This window comes from Taurulus bubalis, assembly GCF_910589615.1.
Source record: "Taurulus bubalis genome assembly, chromosome: 7".
Taxonomy (NCBI): domain Eukaryota; kingdom Metazoa; phylum Chordata; class Actinopteri; order Perciformes; family Cottidae; genus Taurulus; species Taurulus bubalis.
Window position 1 is genome coordinate 22,259,849 of NC_136595.1, and position 18,426 is coordinate 22,278,274.

The window sequence follows — 18,426 nt, forward strand, 5'->3', positions numbered from 1 at the left end:
TACATAAGAAGCTACATTACATAAGTGAACATTTAAAAAACGAGCCGTTAGACAATCAGGTGGTAGTCAATTTGGTTTATTAGTCAGTTTTCCAGAAGTGAATACGAGATAACATGAGAGAGGCCCTCAAGTGTCTTGTTGTTTCTGTGTTTACATTACAATGGCTTCCTAAATAGACGTCATCCTTCAATCACCAAAAAGAAGAAGCTGCATGATGAGTTTTGACTGCGGTATGACATGTTTACAATAGACCATCTCGTCCTATTGTTGGTAACAAAGAGGCGTAGTGTGAGAGGTATCTGCTATCACCGATTCCCTGTAAGCAGATACTCTTCCACTCACGCTGACGAACCCTTGAATAATACATCGTTGTTGGAGTCCCACAGCTTAGGCTGTCCCAAGTACACTTTACATTTCCACTGATGTTACGGCACAGCTTTGATCAGAGATCTGTAATTGCACTGTGTCTTGTGTTAATGACAGTTTTAGCGCTTTGACATAGTTATTTGTTTATATGACATCATTCAATATTGGGTTAATAATAAGCGGAATGAAACTTTGTGAAAGGTCAAATCTAGGCACTGACTTGTGCCATTATTGCCGCTAACACTACCTCTTATTTAAAATTAAAATAAAGATACTTCATATTTATTTGTATTTATTTCATCAGATTTGTATGGCTAGCGTGAGTTTATGAGGCTTCATCATTTCACCTGTCAGTGACTGAACATTTGTGTGATTTGGCCACTCAAAAATAATAAAGATGAATAATGGAGATGAATAGTGACTTTCTGCTTCTTCTTCTTTTTTATTTGAACGAAGATGTGTGTACATTGAATGACGGCACACCGATTTATGCAAACCATGTGCACACAAACTGATTGTGCTCCTCACACATACAGTATTTACAAAACAAAAGCACCAACAATATATTTAAAAAATGTTTACATAATGTATAAACAAACCACAAACTGGGAACTAACTAATGTACTGTAAATCCATAAACAACTCATACAAATACAGTATGCTACAACAAACTACAAATTGGTTTGCAAGTTAGTTCACAATATCTACTACTTCTATAATCTATTCATACAGTTTTACTTAAATTAAACTGCCAATAACAGGCATGCATGTCTGCATTAATAAATATGGAAAAGAGGGGTTTAGTTACTGTCCTCAAAGCTTCCACTGCTGCCACTGTAAGAAGAGCAGAGTCTCATGGTGCTCATGGGATCAGACACGTACCCTGAAAAAGAGACAAATCAATAACAACTATGACTCATCATTTATGGTCGGTTTTGTTGATGATAATAATATGGACTATTCCACACTTTGCAAAAAGGTTTAAAAATGGCAAAAAGTACAAAAATGACACTGAAAGGAAACAGAAATTGTATATAGAATAAAATAAGCAAGTTATTGTCAGGTAAAAAACACTATCAACATTGCTTAAGAAGACGTTTTTACATATATACTGCAAACAAACCATTTCGATCAACAGGAGAAAACTGCATGTTCCTTCTGAGTTCCTCCAGTGGGCCTCCGGACGCTCGACGGCGCTCACTGAAAAATAAAGCACATCAAATCTTCCCTCACTCATTAATCGACACGCGAAACAACACCAGCCCAGGAATATATACAGCTTCGTTTACATGGAGAGAGACAGGCGAGATGAGCCGAATAGAAGCAGGAGAAATTCAATATGTAATGTCCGGCCTAATAGCGAGCTGCTCTCACTTTCTCTTCAGGAGTTCAGTGTACAAAATTGATGACGGGTTTGACGAGGCGACCGCACACACACAATCTGCACACACATATATATATGCATATATATATATATATATATATATATATATATATATATATATATATATATATATATATATATATATATATATACACACACACAGGTAAAAGCCAGTAAATTAGAATATTTTGAAAAACTTGATTTATTTCAGTAATTGCATTCAAAAGGTGTAACTTGTACATTATATTTATTCATTGCACACAGACTGATGCATTCAAATGTTTATTTCATTTAATTTTGATGATTTGAAGTGGCAACAAATGAAAATCCAAAATTCCGTGTGTCACAAAATTAGAATATTACTTAAGGCTGATACAAAAAAGGGATTTTTAGAAATGTTGGCCAACTGAAAAGTATGAAAATGAAAAATATGAGCATGTACAATACTCAATACTTGGTTGGAGCTCCTTTTGCCTCAATTACTGCGTTAATGCGGCGTGGCATGGACTATCAGAGCAACCTGGGCTCTCATAACACCTGAGCAGTGCCAGAAACTCATGGACTCCATGCCACTGTCATGTCATTTGTTGCGACTTCAAATCATCAAAATTAAATGAAATAAACATTTGAATGCATCAGTCTGTGTGCAATGAATAAATATAATGTACAAGTTACACCTTTTGAATGCAATTACTGAAATAAATCAAGTTTTTCAAAATATTCTAATTTACTGGCTTTTACCTGTATATATGCATATATATATATATATATATATATATATATATATATATATATATATATATATGCATATATATATATATATATATGCATATATATATATATGCATATATATATATATATATATATATATATGCATATATATATATATATATATGCATATATATATATATGCATATATATATATATATATATATATATATATATATATATATATATATATGCATATATATATATATGCATATATATATATATATATATATATATATATATATATGCATATATATATATATATGCATATATATATATATATATATATATATATGCATATATATATATGCATATATATATATGCATATATATATATATGCATATATATATATATGCATATATATATATATGCATATATATATATATATATATATATATATATATATATATATATATATGCATATATATATATATATATGCATATATATATATATGCATATATATATATATATATATATATGCATATATATATATATATATATGCATATATATATATATATATGCATATATATATATATATATATGCATATATATATATATATATATATATATATATATATATATATATGCATATATATATATATATATGCATATATATATATATATATATATATTGCAATACATTCATGATCTGTAAAAAAAAAAAAAAGTAAACCCCATGTGGAGGAATTTACACTTTTTTGTGGATGTAAACACCCATAAAGGTTGTGTTTAACTTCTGATGGAGCACCAGGGGATTTACAGAAAAGACATTGCTCCACCACAATAACCCCACCTCTTGTTTCTGGGTTCATAGCGACTGTTACCAGGCTCCGACACATACATGGAGACGCACACAGCACAGAGCATGAAAGTCAGGCGCCTCACGGAGGCCGTTCCCCTCGGCCAGGATGCCATGCATGTTTTATTGCATTTGCTTCCCTTTTGTTTCCTGTTCAGTATCCCGGCAACTACAAATCCTCACTGTTCCAGTAAGTCTCTGGACTGGTATTAACTGTTACTGGTATACCAATTGTTCAAAGGGAGTCGTTTCGCCTGTCCACGTTAGGAACTCAGACACATTCCTGTTAGCAGAGGTTAAAGACAAAACATTTAATTTAACTCCCCCTGGTGGAAAACCACTTCAGATTTCTTAGTTGCCGCTCTTTCAACACATTTTGAAGTCTGCCTGTTACTTACTTGTAAAGATCATTAACTAAATCAAAACATTTGAACATCTGTGCTCTCTCTTAAATGACAACATCAAACATTTTCAACTAATGAGAGCTCTGAGAGTGGCATCCTGTTATTGAAGGGAAATATCACAGATTTTGCTGCACTGTAAATACCTGAGCAATAATAAAATATAGCTAAAAGCCAACTATTGTGTCAGCCGGGGAAGTTGCAGTTAGTTCGTCATCTTTATGTCTGTTATTCAGTTGCGTGACAATCAAAAAAAACATAAAGAAATTGTGTTCTTTTGCCTCACAAAGAAATGGTTAAGTCACTTAACTAGAAAGACACAACAGCAGGGTAACCAACGCGTCATGCACACAACTTCAGCTGATTAAAACCTGCTTTAAGACTGGGTGGGTTACTGGTTGAGAGTGAACGTGGTCATTGTGCAGTAGATTACTCTCCGCCTCCAGCATGAGACGCGAGCGCTCTAACCTCTGACTCCAGAAGGCGTAGGCGCGAGAGTTGAGGGCGTACTCCAGCTCGAAGCGGGAGCGCAGGGCGGCCACGTGGCTCCGGCCGGGTCCTCCTCGCCCGAGCAGACAGTCAGAGGAGGAGGAGGGCGACAGGGAGCCGCTGCTGTTGCTGGAGGCTGGAGACATCAGCTGCCACACAAACAACATGAGGAACCGTGCACTGCGGTGTTCAACATGTAAGAATATGGGGGATGATATATACCTCCACATTGCACAAGCACTCCTCCAGGTTGGAAACCACTTCGGAGAACACGGGCCTGTCCTGAAATGGGAAAAAAGCTGACTGTAATTTATTTCCGCTTGAACAATCAATCATTTGTTTCCCACAACAGACGGACACACTTGTATTCTCTCAGTGTCCAGTATGTTGGACTCATTTTTAGTCCACCCACACATGAAGCAAAGGTGAACTCCGCTTCAAAAGCAGTCCTCAGATCTCTTTCCTCACTGTAGAAGAACAAACACGGCTGTTCAATTATGCATCCTCAGATAGAGGCCACGGCCTGTCTGTGCATGCTGCTTTAATACGCCACACTACAACAACAACAACACAAGGACAACGCAGTAAAGAAAGAAAACACACGACAAACTTTGAAAGCTCTTTACTTATGATTTTAGTAAATACTCCTCCTGTTTTGTTCACATATTATTTGTCAGTAATATATTTGTGTCGCACATCTGAGAGAAGTGTTGTAAAATCTGCTTCTCTCAGGCTTTGACAAATACATGTTACTGTAAACACAGATCAGCGTGTGCCGCTTTTAAAGGCCCTGGCAGCTGCTGCACTGTACATTGACTTCCTATTAGGATCACACTCTTATTAAAAGTGCACTGACAAAGTTGCGCTGGGACAAGGCGATCACAGCAGGGAGCAAACAGGAAGGAGACGTGCCACAGAGGGAGCAATGTACCAGCATGCTGGGCCGTGTCATAATGTGTCTTAATGAGGCCGAGGACAAAAACAGGCCTGGCTAATTATGAACATGGCAGCACTGCGTGGACGATCATACACGCCATGTGTGCTCATAAATGCGAACAGCCGTGCAATAATGTATCGTCTGGGGACATGTTTGCAGAAGCGGCTTACTCAGCATCAGTGGTCCCTCCTGAGCCAGAGTATAAATAGCTAACGACATATGAAAGGATGCTAATGGTGAGATTATTTTGCAGGTTGAAACTACCCAGCAACACCTGGTTGAGGAGCTCATAGTGCACACAATGTACTGTCAATGAATTGAGAACAATTATTTGATCAGAGCTCAGATGAAATTCAACACGGAGGTATAGTCCAGTCAGTTACCTCTGGGCAGACGTTCCAGCCTCTCATCAGAAGAGCAGAGATGGGTTTGGGGATGGAGTAGCCAACAGGAGGCCGGATGTGATGGTAGGCCATGTCCGCTGCTGCAGCAGCTGTGGACAGAAGAACGACTTGAGTTTAGTTAGACAGCCTTTTTGTTCTGTGCTTATGCTCAAATTATATATAGTTTGTATGTGTTTTTAATATATTTTGTCATTGGTAGATCAAAATATGTGTAGCCATGCTAGCTTTCTGGACAGAAATGCCAGACTGAAATATCTATGACAGTGATCGAGATTTTGTAGAGACGTCTAAGGTGGACAGATGATATAAGTGCCACCATGAGGTTGACATTTGTGGTTTCAGGTGATGTTGAGTGGATTCTCTTAAACTAAAATGGAGGCTAATTAATCAGGTGCTATTGTGTTATCTCTACACCTGCTGTGACTCATGTCTCATATGATTTAATCTAGGTCTCTTGTGAGGTCTTCTCAGGGGTTTGCCTCTTATATGCACATAAGCTATCACAATTTCGGGCCAAAATACCTGGTTTCAAGTGAGCGAAGGGAATTTCTCCAGTGAGCAGCTCCCACAGACAGAGGGCGTAGCTGAACATGTCTGCCTTCACAGAGTAGCGAGTGCACTGGGTGAACACCTCGGGAGCCATCCAACGCAGGTTCTAGACAAACACACACACACACATGCATATATGCACAAACACACACATTCATATGAATCTTTATTGCCTTAGAGAGATTTTTTTATTTTGTAGACATAACACACACACATATACATGCACACACACACACACACACACACACACACACACACACACACACACACACACACACACACACACACACACACACACACACACACAAACTGAGGCCCAATTACTGACAAACACTGCGTCCCAGCAAGGGCAAGTAGTTCCTTACAACAGGCAGTCCTCAAGAGATGTAACACACTTAACACCAAACTGCAGGCCAAGCACTCTGGGTAGCGATGAGTCAGCACATCGAGACAAAATCTGCATGAAGGCAGTTTTCTTTTTGGTTTTTTTGCTGGTGGGTAATTGATGGCAGGTGCCAGCAGAAGCTCTTGCTTGATCTCCTGCCTTATTCTTCCATGGATGCTGCAGATGGTGTGAGCGTATTTGGCCAAAAAGGGAGGGAAAAATCATTCCAAAAGGTTTTGTTCGTGTCATAAATCAAAGAGAGGAAAACGGCACTGACCCCCGGCTGCTTGGTCATGTTGTCCTCATCCACAGATTTTAGAAATCTAGATTCTGAAGAGAAAGAGAATGTCATGCAATGGAAAAAAAAAAAAACTAGGTGGCAGTGAATCAACAGAAACATTGCTGCCAGACTAAAAAGGAAAATCCCTGGAGTGTTGAGTTAACCATCTGAATAAAATGGGTTTGATAGAAATAAATATGTTATTAACAATTGAACTATTGACTTAAGCTTTAACTTCATGATTTGAAGTTATGCCGTGCACTTTGCGAGCACGAAATGAAGTCTGCGATGTCAAGTTTCTCTAAATTGCAACGTTGAGCTAGAAATAGTTTCACTGTTTAACAACGTTGAGCTTCACAAACGTTGAGAACCAGTTGGTTCTGAGTCAAAACGGGTGTTGAACCCGAGCAGTTATCAGGTGGCAGAGAGAAGCCACGTGACCGCCAGAAGTGTTTCTTATCTTAAGAGTTACACTTTACATTCCTCGGTGAGATAAGGTTAGCTTCTATTTAGCTAGTTTTCTTGGGCGTTAGCTACACAGTTATTTCCATTTAAAGCTTATTCTTGCACTTGACCAAGTGGAGCTGGAGCTGAGTTGATTAAAGTGTGTGAGGCACAACATCAACATAGTCTCACATTACAAATATACAAAATAATAAATTTTCTTCTCCACTGCAAAATGTCTCTTACCTCCAAAATCTGCCACCACTGCATGTCCATCCTCATACAGCAGGATATTGTGGCTGGAAGGATGTAAAGTCAATCATTAGTAAAGACAACGGTTCTCTAATCTGCTCGCACCATCCCACCACACCGGCTGCTACTGTGCCACCCACCTGTTGAGGTCCCTGTGGATGATGGGCTGGGTGAGGTTGTGCAGGTACTCCATGCCCTTGGCCACGTCGATGGCAATGATGAGCTTGGACTGCAGGTCGATAAGCCTGTCCATTGACACATCATTAAAGCGGCAGCCACTTAGTGCCAGATCAATGTGCCCCTGCCAATCACACACAGCACTTTACACAGATCAATAGGCTGGTCTATAAAGACAGCACCTGGCCACACAGTTTGCGGAACACTTCATCTGGATCAATGATGATCCTCCCTGCTTCCAAGGAGGATAATGAGACCTGAAATAGTTGGCTGTGCTGTGCAAACATGTCCTTGTAAAACACTGAGTAATTTCTTAAGGTAGTTTGAGCTCTTTTTAGGTCTCAACATCGGGATTTAGTCTCCTTCAAAGTGTGCGAGGAATCAAACGGACCTGATGTTAACACACCTGACTGTTTTTTTTTTAAGCTTGACTTGTTGAATTTACCAGAAGTACCTTTAAGGTGGAATGCATTGCACTACAAGAGCCCTGCAATGAAGGATACCTTTGTTTTGTTGTACTCCCATTTTCTGATCAACAATGTCAAATCTAAGTTGTAATGCAATAAAAGAGAGAAAAGTAGCATATACATTTGAGAAGCTGTAAACAAATAATATTTGACATTGATAAATCACTTAAATGATTCTTGGGTTATCAAAAATGTTTGTTGCTTTACTTGATTACATTTTCTGTCCATCGACGACTTTATTAATCTGCCAACTCTGCCAGCACTAACACATACAAAGCTGTTGTGTTGGATTGTATGACCGTGTCCAATTGTTTTGAATTTCTGGTTTAAATCCTGCTTTGACTTAAATCATTCAAAGTGTTCCTAAAAGTCCTAAAGTTTAGTATCTTATGTGTGTCGGAGGACAAAATGTGAGGCCCGTTACAGGCGGGATAATATCCTGTTAGCTCCGTCCTCACCTCTTCTGCTCGTGCAGCAGCGAGAACAGAGAGCCTCCAGAGACGTACTGGGTGACGATGGCGAACTGGCTGGGGTCGTCCAGACACGCGCCCATAAACTGGATGATACAGGGGTGGTTGAGGCGACAGAGGATGGAGACCTCTCTGCAGAACATGTCCACGTCTGACTTGGAGCAGTACGTGTTGGCTCGATAGCTGCAATCAACAGTGGATAGTGAAGATACTCATTGGTTTCCCCCCTGATGGGATGTTAAATGTCATCATTAGAAGTGGAGAAGTACCGTTTTATGGCAACAATTTTGTTTCTGCATTTGCCTCGGTAGACTTTTCCGAAGGAGCCTGAGTGTGAAACAGATTTAATTTGTTCTATCATCTGATTATCTGAAGCATGTAGCAAAGGGAGCAGAAAACCTATGAACAGAGTTACCTGATCCAATAATCTCATTGAACTCCAGCTCGGACAGCTGAAGATGGAAATGAGATGGGAGGCTGGCCCTGAGCAGCAGAACTTCTGCCTTCTCTGAAAACAGAGCGCAACATTTTTAGAAACATTTGATCTCATCAATGGAGAGCTTTACAAGAGTTCAATGCATCATTGCCCTCACAACGCTACGGCAGCTTTTTCTATTTATGGAAATAATATATGGGCAGGTGCATGCTGGTCTACTTTGAGTCGGTTACCATTTTCAGATAAAATAGTCAAGTTTGAAATAATTGAAATAGGTTTTTATGTTTTTTTATATTATTAATTTACGCTACCAGGTATATATATATATATATATATATATATATATATATATATATATATATATATATATATATATATATATAGTGCACTCTAACATGCAGATGTTTGTTCTTTAAGTTTTAGTAACTGAAACCTCTTTGGGCCAATTGGTATAATTATTTTTTTATGTTCAACCCTTGATGTTCAGAGGCTTTAAAAATCGGTTTCATCCAAATCAGACCAATCAGATATTAAGTATGAATATCACACAGACAGGTCTGTAGTGTCAGTGGTAAGGACGTCAGCAGGTGTGATCCCCAGCTGAGTCGCCTCCCTTAGCAACAGAGAGCGTGTGCCGTCATGTCAGCTGACAAGTGATGTGAAATGTGGGAAAACCTGCTGTGCTTCACTCCGCCTCGCTACCTTTAGTCATGCTTTTGATCTTTCCCAGCGGAGACGGGACAGAAACGTAAGACCCATCTGGAAGAGAGACGACATGTTCAGTAATGGGAGGATTTGATGTGATTTTTTATTTTTTTATTTAGGCCAGACAATAACATCTAGAGGGGTAACTCACCCCCTCCCGGCTGTGAGTACTCGTTGCAGGGGAAGTCATCTGGACGTTTGTAGTGTTTCAGTAATGTGACAATGGCATCATGACCTGAGGAAGTACAACTCAAGTATGTTAAAGGGATAGTTCTGGTCTTTTGAAGTGGTGTTGCATGAGGTACTTATCCACAATCAGTGAAATACAGCCCCAGTTTGGAGAAGCAGTACTGGCACAGTAGCAAAGCAATGTACTGCTGTGTACCACCAGGGAAAAAACAGACGTTTTCGTTTGTTCTGTTCGTTTGTTTGTGTTATTGTGTGGCTTTGGTTAGTTCACCAAAGTCGTCATGGTTGACCAAAATGCTCTGCAAAGTAAAATTACTATTATTTTTTTTATGTGACTCAAGTAAGTTTTGCTGACTTCCCCGTCCACTGCACTACATTGCTTTGCTCCAGTTCGTTGAAGCCGAGGTCATGCCGACCATCATCTAATACGATGACTATGAATAAGCACCTCATACAACCTCACTTCCAACGACCAGAACTATCCCTTTGATATTAGTTTTTCATTCAATCTTTTCTGACAGCTCGTCACCATGAAGACAGACCTTTTTCATAGGCCCACATCAGGCAGGTCTGCTCGTCCTTATCCCCACTGGACCTGCTGGGGTCGCAGGCTACCAGGTTCATGTCTGCCCCGCTGTCCAGCAAGAACTGCACCAGGCGGATGTGGCCGTGAAAACAGGCACTGTGAAGAGCTAAAGAGAGTATTTATTATAGAACGATAGTGAAAAACACAACTGGTCCTGCACTTGATCAAACTGCACGTGTTTCGAGTCACCTGTGTGTCCATCTCTGCCCTGATTGTTGATGCTCATAGCATTCTGGCTCAACAGGAACTTGATCATCTCCAGGTCTTTTCCATAGGTGCACGCACTGTGACACGAGACAAGTACTCATTATCACCCCTGAACATGAATCGCACGTTAAAAGGGATGATCACATATTCTGATCTGAACTGTGCATTACAAAGCATGCACATTATGTGTATGCATCAGTGATTCGGTTTTTCAGGCCTGTGAAGTGCAGTCTCGCTGAATATATTCTCCTTCGACAGACTGTCTGTGCCAGAAAGCTGTATAATCTCTTTCGCCGCCTCAAATTTCCCATTATAGCAGGCCCTAATGAGACACATTAAACACAGCAATTCATCTCCGCTTCATGTCATCTTCCAAAAAAACTTGCAGAAGCATACTGACGCTGGAAGCCATTTACAAGTGTAATGGTGTGTCTCCGTAGATGTTGACAGAGTGAGGCTGCACGTCAAAGTTGCCCTGCAGGAGGAAACGCACGATCTCGTGGTGACCAAAGCGGGCGCAGAAGTGGAGGGGGACGTGATCTTCGTTGTCCTGGGCATTAACTGGAGAGAACGGCAGCAAAGTAAAGGAGAGTTAATCCTGTCCACACGGACTTAAGAAAATCTGAACTAAATGCAGGCTCACCGTTAGCTTTGCTCCCTTCCCCCATCAGGAGCTTGATGATGCTGAGGAAACCCTTGGCTGCAGCCAGGTGCAGAGGCTGGTCACCTACCTCACCACTTGCATTCACATCTGCCCCAAACTTGAGCAGCAGTTTTGCCACCTGAATGGCAGATGGAGAGGAGAGAGGTGAGAAGACGCATATCAATTCAGAGTGTTTTATTTATCACAGTTACGAATGCAGCTGCGGTTAATACGAGCAATTTACCTGCTCGTGGTTGTTATAAGAAGCAATGTGCAGTGGGGTGAAAAACACAGCATCCTGAACATTCACATACGCTCCATGCTGCAGGAGTATATCTGCTGCCTGTCGGAGAGGAATGGCACATTACCACGTGTGAAAAAGCAATGAGAAGTCTGGAGCTGTACGACATTTTCCTCACGGTAATTGCAATTACGTGGCTCACCTTGTGGTGCCCAGCCAACGTGGCGACATGCAGGGCAGTGAGGGCACCGTAGCCCACCTGCTGCACGTCGGACCCTCCGTGGAGAAGTGCAGTCAACAGCTCAGCATTGTCCTGTGGTACAGTGGAGTCACGAGCCCTTATATAAAGCAATTACAATCAGCTCCATCTCTACAAGCTGCGACAATAAAGTGATGTACTCGGTCATATATTTTATTATGAAATGGGCCATTCTGCAGGACTCATTTTCACTTTTGGTTCTTTCAATTTTGATACTGATGTTCTTGTACTTAAGTAAGAGTTTAAATGCAGGACTTTTACCTGTAAGGGAGTAGTTCTACACTGAGGTATTGCTACTTTTACCAGTAAAAGATCAGAGTACTTCTTCCACCACTGGTACTTGCACTCCACCATGTGGTAGGAAGGCTCTCCACCACATAACAATACAAGCAAGACAAAGACGTGGATTGCACCTAGAAACACTTTATGAAAATATTTAAATTCTGTAAATATTGCTCCTTAATTGTGGTCACCTTGTATGCAGCCAGGTGGAGCGCAGTGAATCCATTCTTGGACAATCTGGAAGGACGCAGGCCTTTGAGCGTCAGGGTGCGGATGTGGGTCTTGTTACCTGGTCACAAATAAATGATGTGCTGCTAAAATAACTCACTCAAAAAAACACATTTATTTCTCCACTTTTAACTGTTTATATTGAATCTTTAGGTACAATGTGTGTGACTATAACATCAGGGAGGTCATCTTCAGACAACAATGTCAGTCAGCTCATAGTAATCCTTCCTCACACTGCCACGGTTTGTTGAGGAGTTATTAATAGACTCGAGTAGTCATGCATACCTCCACATATGCAGCACAGATGCAGCAGCGACAGCCCCTTCTCTGTTCGGTAGCTCAAGTTCACCTTCTGAAAAGCTTCATCAGAGCTGAGCCAAAGAAAGTCAACATCACCCGCTTGTGAGAATTGACAAGCGACTGACACAGGAAAGTAAGGCGACTGAAAAAGCAACACTTGAGCCATCAAAATAGACTTTATACAATGACTGAATTCCTTGTTTTAAAAACAGAAAATGATTTTTGTCAACCTGAAAGCAAGTTTGAGGTCCACGATCTCTTTGTCTTTGAGCAGGAGATCATCTTCCAGTTTCTCTAGGATCACGGCGTACGACTCGCCCACCTTCTTCTTCCACTCATCTTCACAGCCACATCGTCATGGTTTAAAAAGAATAACAATTTAAACATTTTATTTACATCGCTCATCATTGCCCATAAGCAGAAATACTCATATAGTACCTCCTAAATGTAATAGAGTCCAAACAACGATATTTTAACTCTTCTATATTTAATTGTCAGACACTAAGTTTGGAAAAGGATTGTGCAACTTGTTAGTGTTGGTGACTGTGATGACAGCCAACATTAACGCCCAACCCTCCCGTCTTTCTTTTTCCTTCAATTCAAACCTCGTTCTTAGCTGGAATAAATAATATCCCCACACAATCACAAGCAAACTCAAATATTACCTGTGCACGTCTGAGATGGTCTTGATTTGTAATTTCCCATTGATACGGTCTCTCTTCCCGTGTATTATCTGCTGTATAGTTTGGTAAGGCAGTAATACAATCTCTCACTCGGCCACAATTGCACAGGTCCAGATAAAGGGGGGATCATGGCTGTGGGCTAAAAATAAACACCTTTGAGTGGAATGCCGAACAACTACGACAACTGATCTCCCTCTAAATGACAGCAGGCAGGTTTCTGTGTGATTGTGTGCTTGTACAGTATCAATTTATATTGATTATTTATATATATTATGAATACGTATATGTATCTATAATATATATATCAATATTTAACATAGTTATTAGTTAAGCCTGACCAAAATGTCTGCAGTGAAAAAGGCCTGTTAAGAAAAACGAGTTTGTCTTGACTGTTATGAGACAATGGACACGTCTATGTAGAGCAGTGATGTGGATGAGGCGATGAGGGAAATGCTTCTCAAAGAAAGTTATACTTTTTATGAGTAGAACTTACTGTAGCACCCCGTTGCCGCAGAGACCCGGTTCAAGCACTGTAAAGGTAAGCACACACTAGAGCCAGCGTTCTTATGCAACTATATCTCTTTATTGGGACATTGGGACAGCAGCAATAGTTGGTGTGACCGGTGACAACTGGTTTGGCAGGAAGGAAGAGTTCACAGATCCTGGGCCACGATAGGCAACACACACAACTTAACAGAAAAGTACAAAATAAACAAGAGGCCAAAGCAGCGGTTCACTAACTGGAAAAGAAATAAAATGAAAACATAATTAAGAACTAGTAACTGCCAACAAGGAAAAGACCAACCCCAACAGAAGCTCCCTTAACCCACCGGCTGTCCAGCAACCCAGACACCCCACTTGGATTTCCCCCCGGCTATGATTGGGTGCACTGCTCAGGGAGCTTTATGAGACAAATACAACATTACATTTTTCATTATGCAGCACACAAATACATCCTGACAACCAATTCCAAAACCAATAGCTACCTGCGAACACACGCCGTCCCCAAACACACGCCGCCCCCCTCCGTACCGGATGCCTCCCAGACCCCGACGCTCGTATGACGCCTGACCACGCTGCGCCCCGGCCCGTTGCGAGAGAGCCAGCGGACGGCGCCTCGGCACCCTCGCTTGTGACGACGGAGACATGAGAAAACGCCCGGTTTCCCAGCAGGTGCACTTTTATCTCCCGCATCAGGGCCCGTGCACCCCATCACCCGTCCGGCAGACCCAATCACCTCTCCCCGTCAGTTCCACCCGGTTACATTACAAAACTGTAAATGTAAGGATGACTTCAACTTCATCTCATACTTAAGATGACACATAATCTCGATTATTAACTTTGATTGTTGAGTTTTCTTTGTGTGATGTCTTCATACAGCCCCTTCCTGAACTTCAACATCTCCTCCAGGTTCTTACACTTTAAGGACTCTTGCATAGACATCAGTGGCGTGTCTTTGGGTAAGGTGAGCGTAGAGCCACTGCGGGCGGCCTGCAGCATCTCCAGAGACAGAGAGAATGAGCTTTGTTGATCGCGGCACACGGGAAACAAACAAGCGCTCCACAAACTGCAGCCAGACGCATCGCCGGAGAACCTCAGCGCTTCATTTTTCAGCCCCCAGTGGGACAGACACTCTGCCAGGCTGAAGCCAAAAAGCTTCAGGTCTTCCATGTAGGCGGGGGCTTCCACGCCGCGCTTCAAATTGTCATTAATCCCAAAGACGACGGTTACAAACCTGGTTTGCTGCTTGTGATTCACACACAGAGAATGCATGAAGACTCCTTCAGGCACCGAGAGGCCCGCACTGACCCAGCAGCTGCTGACGATGGAGCCCCCACCGACGGAAGCTCCCGCTCCCAGTCTGGAGAACTCCACCACCGATCCGGCTCCCACAGAGCAACCGGGATCTAAGACGCTGTACATAACGCAGCATCCCGAGTCTTCATTCGTATTTACGCTGAAGGCAGACGACAGGAGACCCAGCTCACTCTTCAGCGCCACATCCTCCGCGAGGTGAAAGAGGTACTCTGAAGTAGTGCCAATGTGATAAAACTTGGAGTTGTTCAGGAGAACGACATTCAAGGGAGTCCCCTTCAGAAGGTGGAAGATCTTTTGGCGGATTTCCACCAGGCTGCTCTCCTCTTTGGTGACATTGGCAGCGTTGCTGGTGTAATCTATCGTGGCTCCAGGGCCCAGCGCCTGGAGGAAGTCCCCGTATGCGTCTACCTCACAGTCCAGAGGCCCCAGCTCTTTTAGCAGATTGAGAAGAGACTTTGCCGTATCAAAGTCGACATAATAGGTGCTGTCTGTGTAGACGAACTCCGCGTCAGAGAGAGAAAAACAACCACTATGCCTTTTACGAACAGCGCCACTGTTTCGCATCTTCTCCAAGCTCGGCTTGTGCAGAAAGCGCAGGCAGGAAACGTTCTCCATTTCAGAGTTAGCCGGCTTTTCGTTTGACTCCAACACAAACACTCCGTGAGTCGTCCCAATAGACAGCGAGGACGGGTGGGCCAAAGCTGTGAAGCCCGGTTTGTCAAACCTAACACTCGCCTCATCTCCAGTACTGTAGAGCTCTATGTCGTCTGCACAGGTCACCAGTACGCCAGGCTTCATCTGGGACGGGAAGTCCACATACAAGGCCAGTTTGAGCTCCAGCATCTGGTACAGGGGGTCGCCCAGCGGCACGGCGGTGAAGATCTTCCCCAAGGCGCTGGCACTGGGCAGACGCTGACTCAACCCTCCTGGACGGAAGAGAAGTGGGAAACATCACACGCACGATACGTGTAGTATCTAAAATGTCTGAGCACTTGCAATCAACCGCCTCCACTTTGGAATAATGAAATAAAAAGTCAGTTTTACACCACTTTCTTTTAAAGCCCCAAACATTCGGAAGATTCTATGATAGCATAACAATGATGAAAATTTTAACAACTCGCATGTTTTTGCATCATCATGTGTGTTCACTGTATGTAATTTCATAATAAACCACATTATTGATATGTGTGTGTGTGTGTGTGTGTGTGTGTGTGTGTGTGTGTGTGTGTGTGTGTGTGTGTGTGTGTGTGTGTGTGTGTAGTTTTTGACCTCATGTTCGATTCTGTTGTGTTGCCATATTTCAATTATTATTTCTTATAATTTATATATTCAATTTGATTATTGAATGTGAAAATAAATTGTCTCACATGGATCCAACAGTAATCGTGACTGTGGTGTTTGGACCAATTCACATGCAAGAAGTGTGAAGAGGCAGGTGTGAACACGTCAAAGCATAGCTGCTTATTCTATTGTATTATTTGTATTGAAGGGGGATGGACGTATCCGTGGAGCTGAACTCATAAGTCAAGTAATGAATTTAAATAATTGTTTCAGTTCTTCTTTAAGTTAAATATACAACAGTCCGGTTACTTAATTCAGGGCAATATGATAGTACATTAAATATGTTTGGTTTTGTTTTAACTGAGCTATCGGGGCTCTGGAAAATTGTAATGGGCTTTTAAAAATATATATATTTATTTTCTCAATAATTGCAACCCTACCAGCCTGCTCTGGGTGAAAAACTGTGGCACAAATCTTGTATTTTTGGTTTGTTTACCAGTCTAACAGCAACAAAAAGCCAGTGAAATCTCAAACCTGCGTGGATGAGGAGGACTCTCAGGCTGCCCAGAGTCTTCCCATAGATGGCATCCAGCTGCTGCAGTGCATACAGAGTTGAGCCCCCATTCCCTTGAAAACAGGTCATATTAGTAGTCATAAAACTAATAATACTCATAATAATAACCACAACAATAATGCAGCGCTTTGTTGCTCCCCTTTGACAGTGCACGCTGCCTGACTGACTCACTCACCTATTTTAGATCCAGGCGGATCCGAGAAGACCTTGTAGTGAAGTCCGAGGGGAAGCTCTTTTCTCTCAACTTTCTCTCTGATCTGCAGCTCATACGCGTCTCTCTGGCTCTCATCCACTGCGGTCACGACCACCGCGTCCCAAAACTCCCCGGGCTGCACCTCCCGAGCTTCAGGAGGAGGAAACACATGACAGCTTTTTCAAATAAGAATAAAGGATAACATACAGGCTTCTCCAAATAAGAGTAAATACTAAGAATAAAGGATAACATACAGGCTTCTCCAAATAAGAGTAAATACAAAGAATAAAGGATAACATACAGGCTTCTCCAAATAATAATAAATACTAAGAATAAAGGATAACATACAGGCTTCTCCAAATAAGAATAAATACTAAGAATAAAAGGATAACATACAGGCTTCTCCTTATGAGAATACTGTACATACTAAGATTAAATAATAACATACAGGCTTCTCCTTATAAGAATAAATACTAAGAATAAAGGATAACATACAGGCTTTTCCTTATGAGAATACTGTACATACTAAGATTAAATAATAACATACAGGCTTCTCCTTATAAGAATAAATACTAAGAATAAAGGATAACATACAGGCTTCTCCAAATAATAATAAATACTAAGAATGAAGGACAAGATACAGGCTTCTCCTTATAAGAATAAATACTAAGAATAAAGGATAACAACAGGCTTCTTCAAATAAGAATAAATACAAAGAATACAGGATAGCATAGGCTTGGTTTTCAGCTCAGGAGAAGTGCACATACTTGTACAGTTAAATGAGTCTGTCAGATATAAAACAACTCACCACGCATAGAGTTAAATTTTTTAATCTTTTCTTTCGTCGCAGTTTTTAACTTCATGACACATTGCTGGTTCATGCTGTCGCTTCGAATTTCCATGAGACAAAGTCGCTTGTTCCGTGTAGTTTTAGTTTTAGAAGATAGTAAGAAAAACCTTTCCGTCTCTGACTTCCGGGTCACGTGGTTTCTTGTGTTTACAACGTAAAGGGGGAAGAGCACGAGGTGAGGGAGGAACTACAAGGCTAAAACCATGATTTTATAGATTATGACTAATAATTCAGTCAATGTTTAGCATGTTTTATTAGAAACATAAATAGATTAGATCAAATTTGACTAAATAATTGCCATATGAGGAGTTTCTCTTATAAACATCAGATTAATCTATATGGGTAAATCTAGGTTCTTTTAAATATTAGGAACTTC

General features: G+C 41.2%; 2 protein-coding genes across 2 annotated transcripts; both read right to left on the minus strand.

The window, feature by feature from the left end:
- Positions 1 to 12: 12 nt before the first annotated feature.
- tnni3k (TNNI3 interacting kinase) lies at positions 13 to 13,356 on the minus strand (the record flags this gene model as incomplete). Its single annotated transcript, XM_079220422.1, has 25 exons — positions 13 to 1,249; positions 1,490 to 1,566; positions 4,190 to 4,359; positions 4,433 to 4,492; positions 5,531 to 5,640; positions 6,074 to 6,206; positions 6,763 to 6,815; positions 7,456 to 7,508; positions 7,602 to 7,706; positions 8,564 to 8,758; positions 8,845 to 8,902; positions 8,991 to 9,083; positions 9,714 to 9,770; positions 9,868 to 9,951; positions 10,448 to 10,597; positions 10,681 to 10,775; positions 10,916 to 11,020; positions 11,115 to 11,259; positions 11,342 to 11,480; positions 11,586 to 11,684; positions 11,785 to 11,895; positions 12,315 to 12,412; positions 12,637 to 12,722; positions 12,882 to 12,990; positions 13,317 to 13,356. 25 exons carry the CDS (start codon positions 13,354 to 13,356, stop codon positions 1,167 to 1,169), a joined length of 2,508 nt encoding a protein of 835 aa, XP_079076548.1. The 3' UTR covers positions 13 to 1,166.
- Positions 13,357 to 13,909: 553 nt separating this feature from the next.
- On the minus strand, positions 13,910 to 18,109 carry fpgt (fucose-1-phosphate guanylyltransferase). Its single transcript, XM_079220423.1, has 4 exons — positions 18,009 to 18,109; positions 17,183 to 17,350; positions 16,968 to 17,060; positions 13,910 to 16,078 (listed from the first exon to the last, which is right to left on the minus strand). The coding sequence occupies exons 1-4, from the start codon at positions 18,100 to 18,102 to the stop codon at positions 14,670 to 14,672; spliced, it is 1,764 nt and encodes a 587-aa protein (XP_079076549.1). The 5' UTR covers positions 18,103 to 18,109; the 3' UTR covers positions 13,910 to 14,669.
- Between the last annotated feature and the right edge of the window lie 317 nt (positions 18,110 to 18,426).

Bases quoted from the DNA above. Each gene is read 5' to 3' on its own strand.
- fpgt (XM_079220423.1), bottom strand. From the start codon at position 18,102: ATGGAAATTCGAAGCGACAGCATGAACCAGCAATGTGTCATGAAGTTA. The intron at 17,351-18,008 runs GTGAGTTGTTTT...CTCCTCCTGAAG, and splicing joins AAAATTTAACTCTATGCGTG to CTCGGGAGGTGCAGCCCGGG. The intron at 17,061-17,182 runs GTGAGTGAGTCA...CCTGTTTTCAAG, and splicing joins TCCGCCTGGATCTAAAATAG to GGAATGGGGGCTCAACTCTG.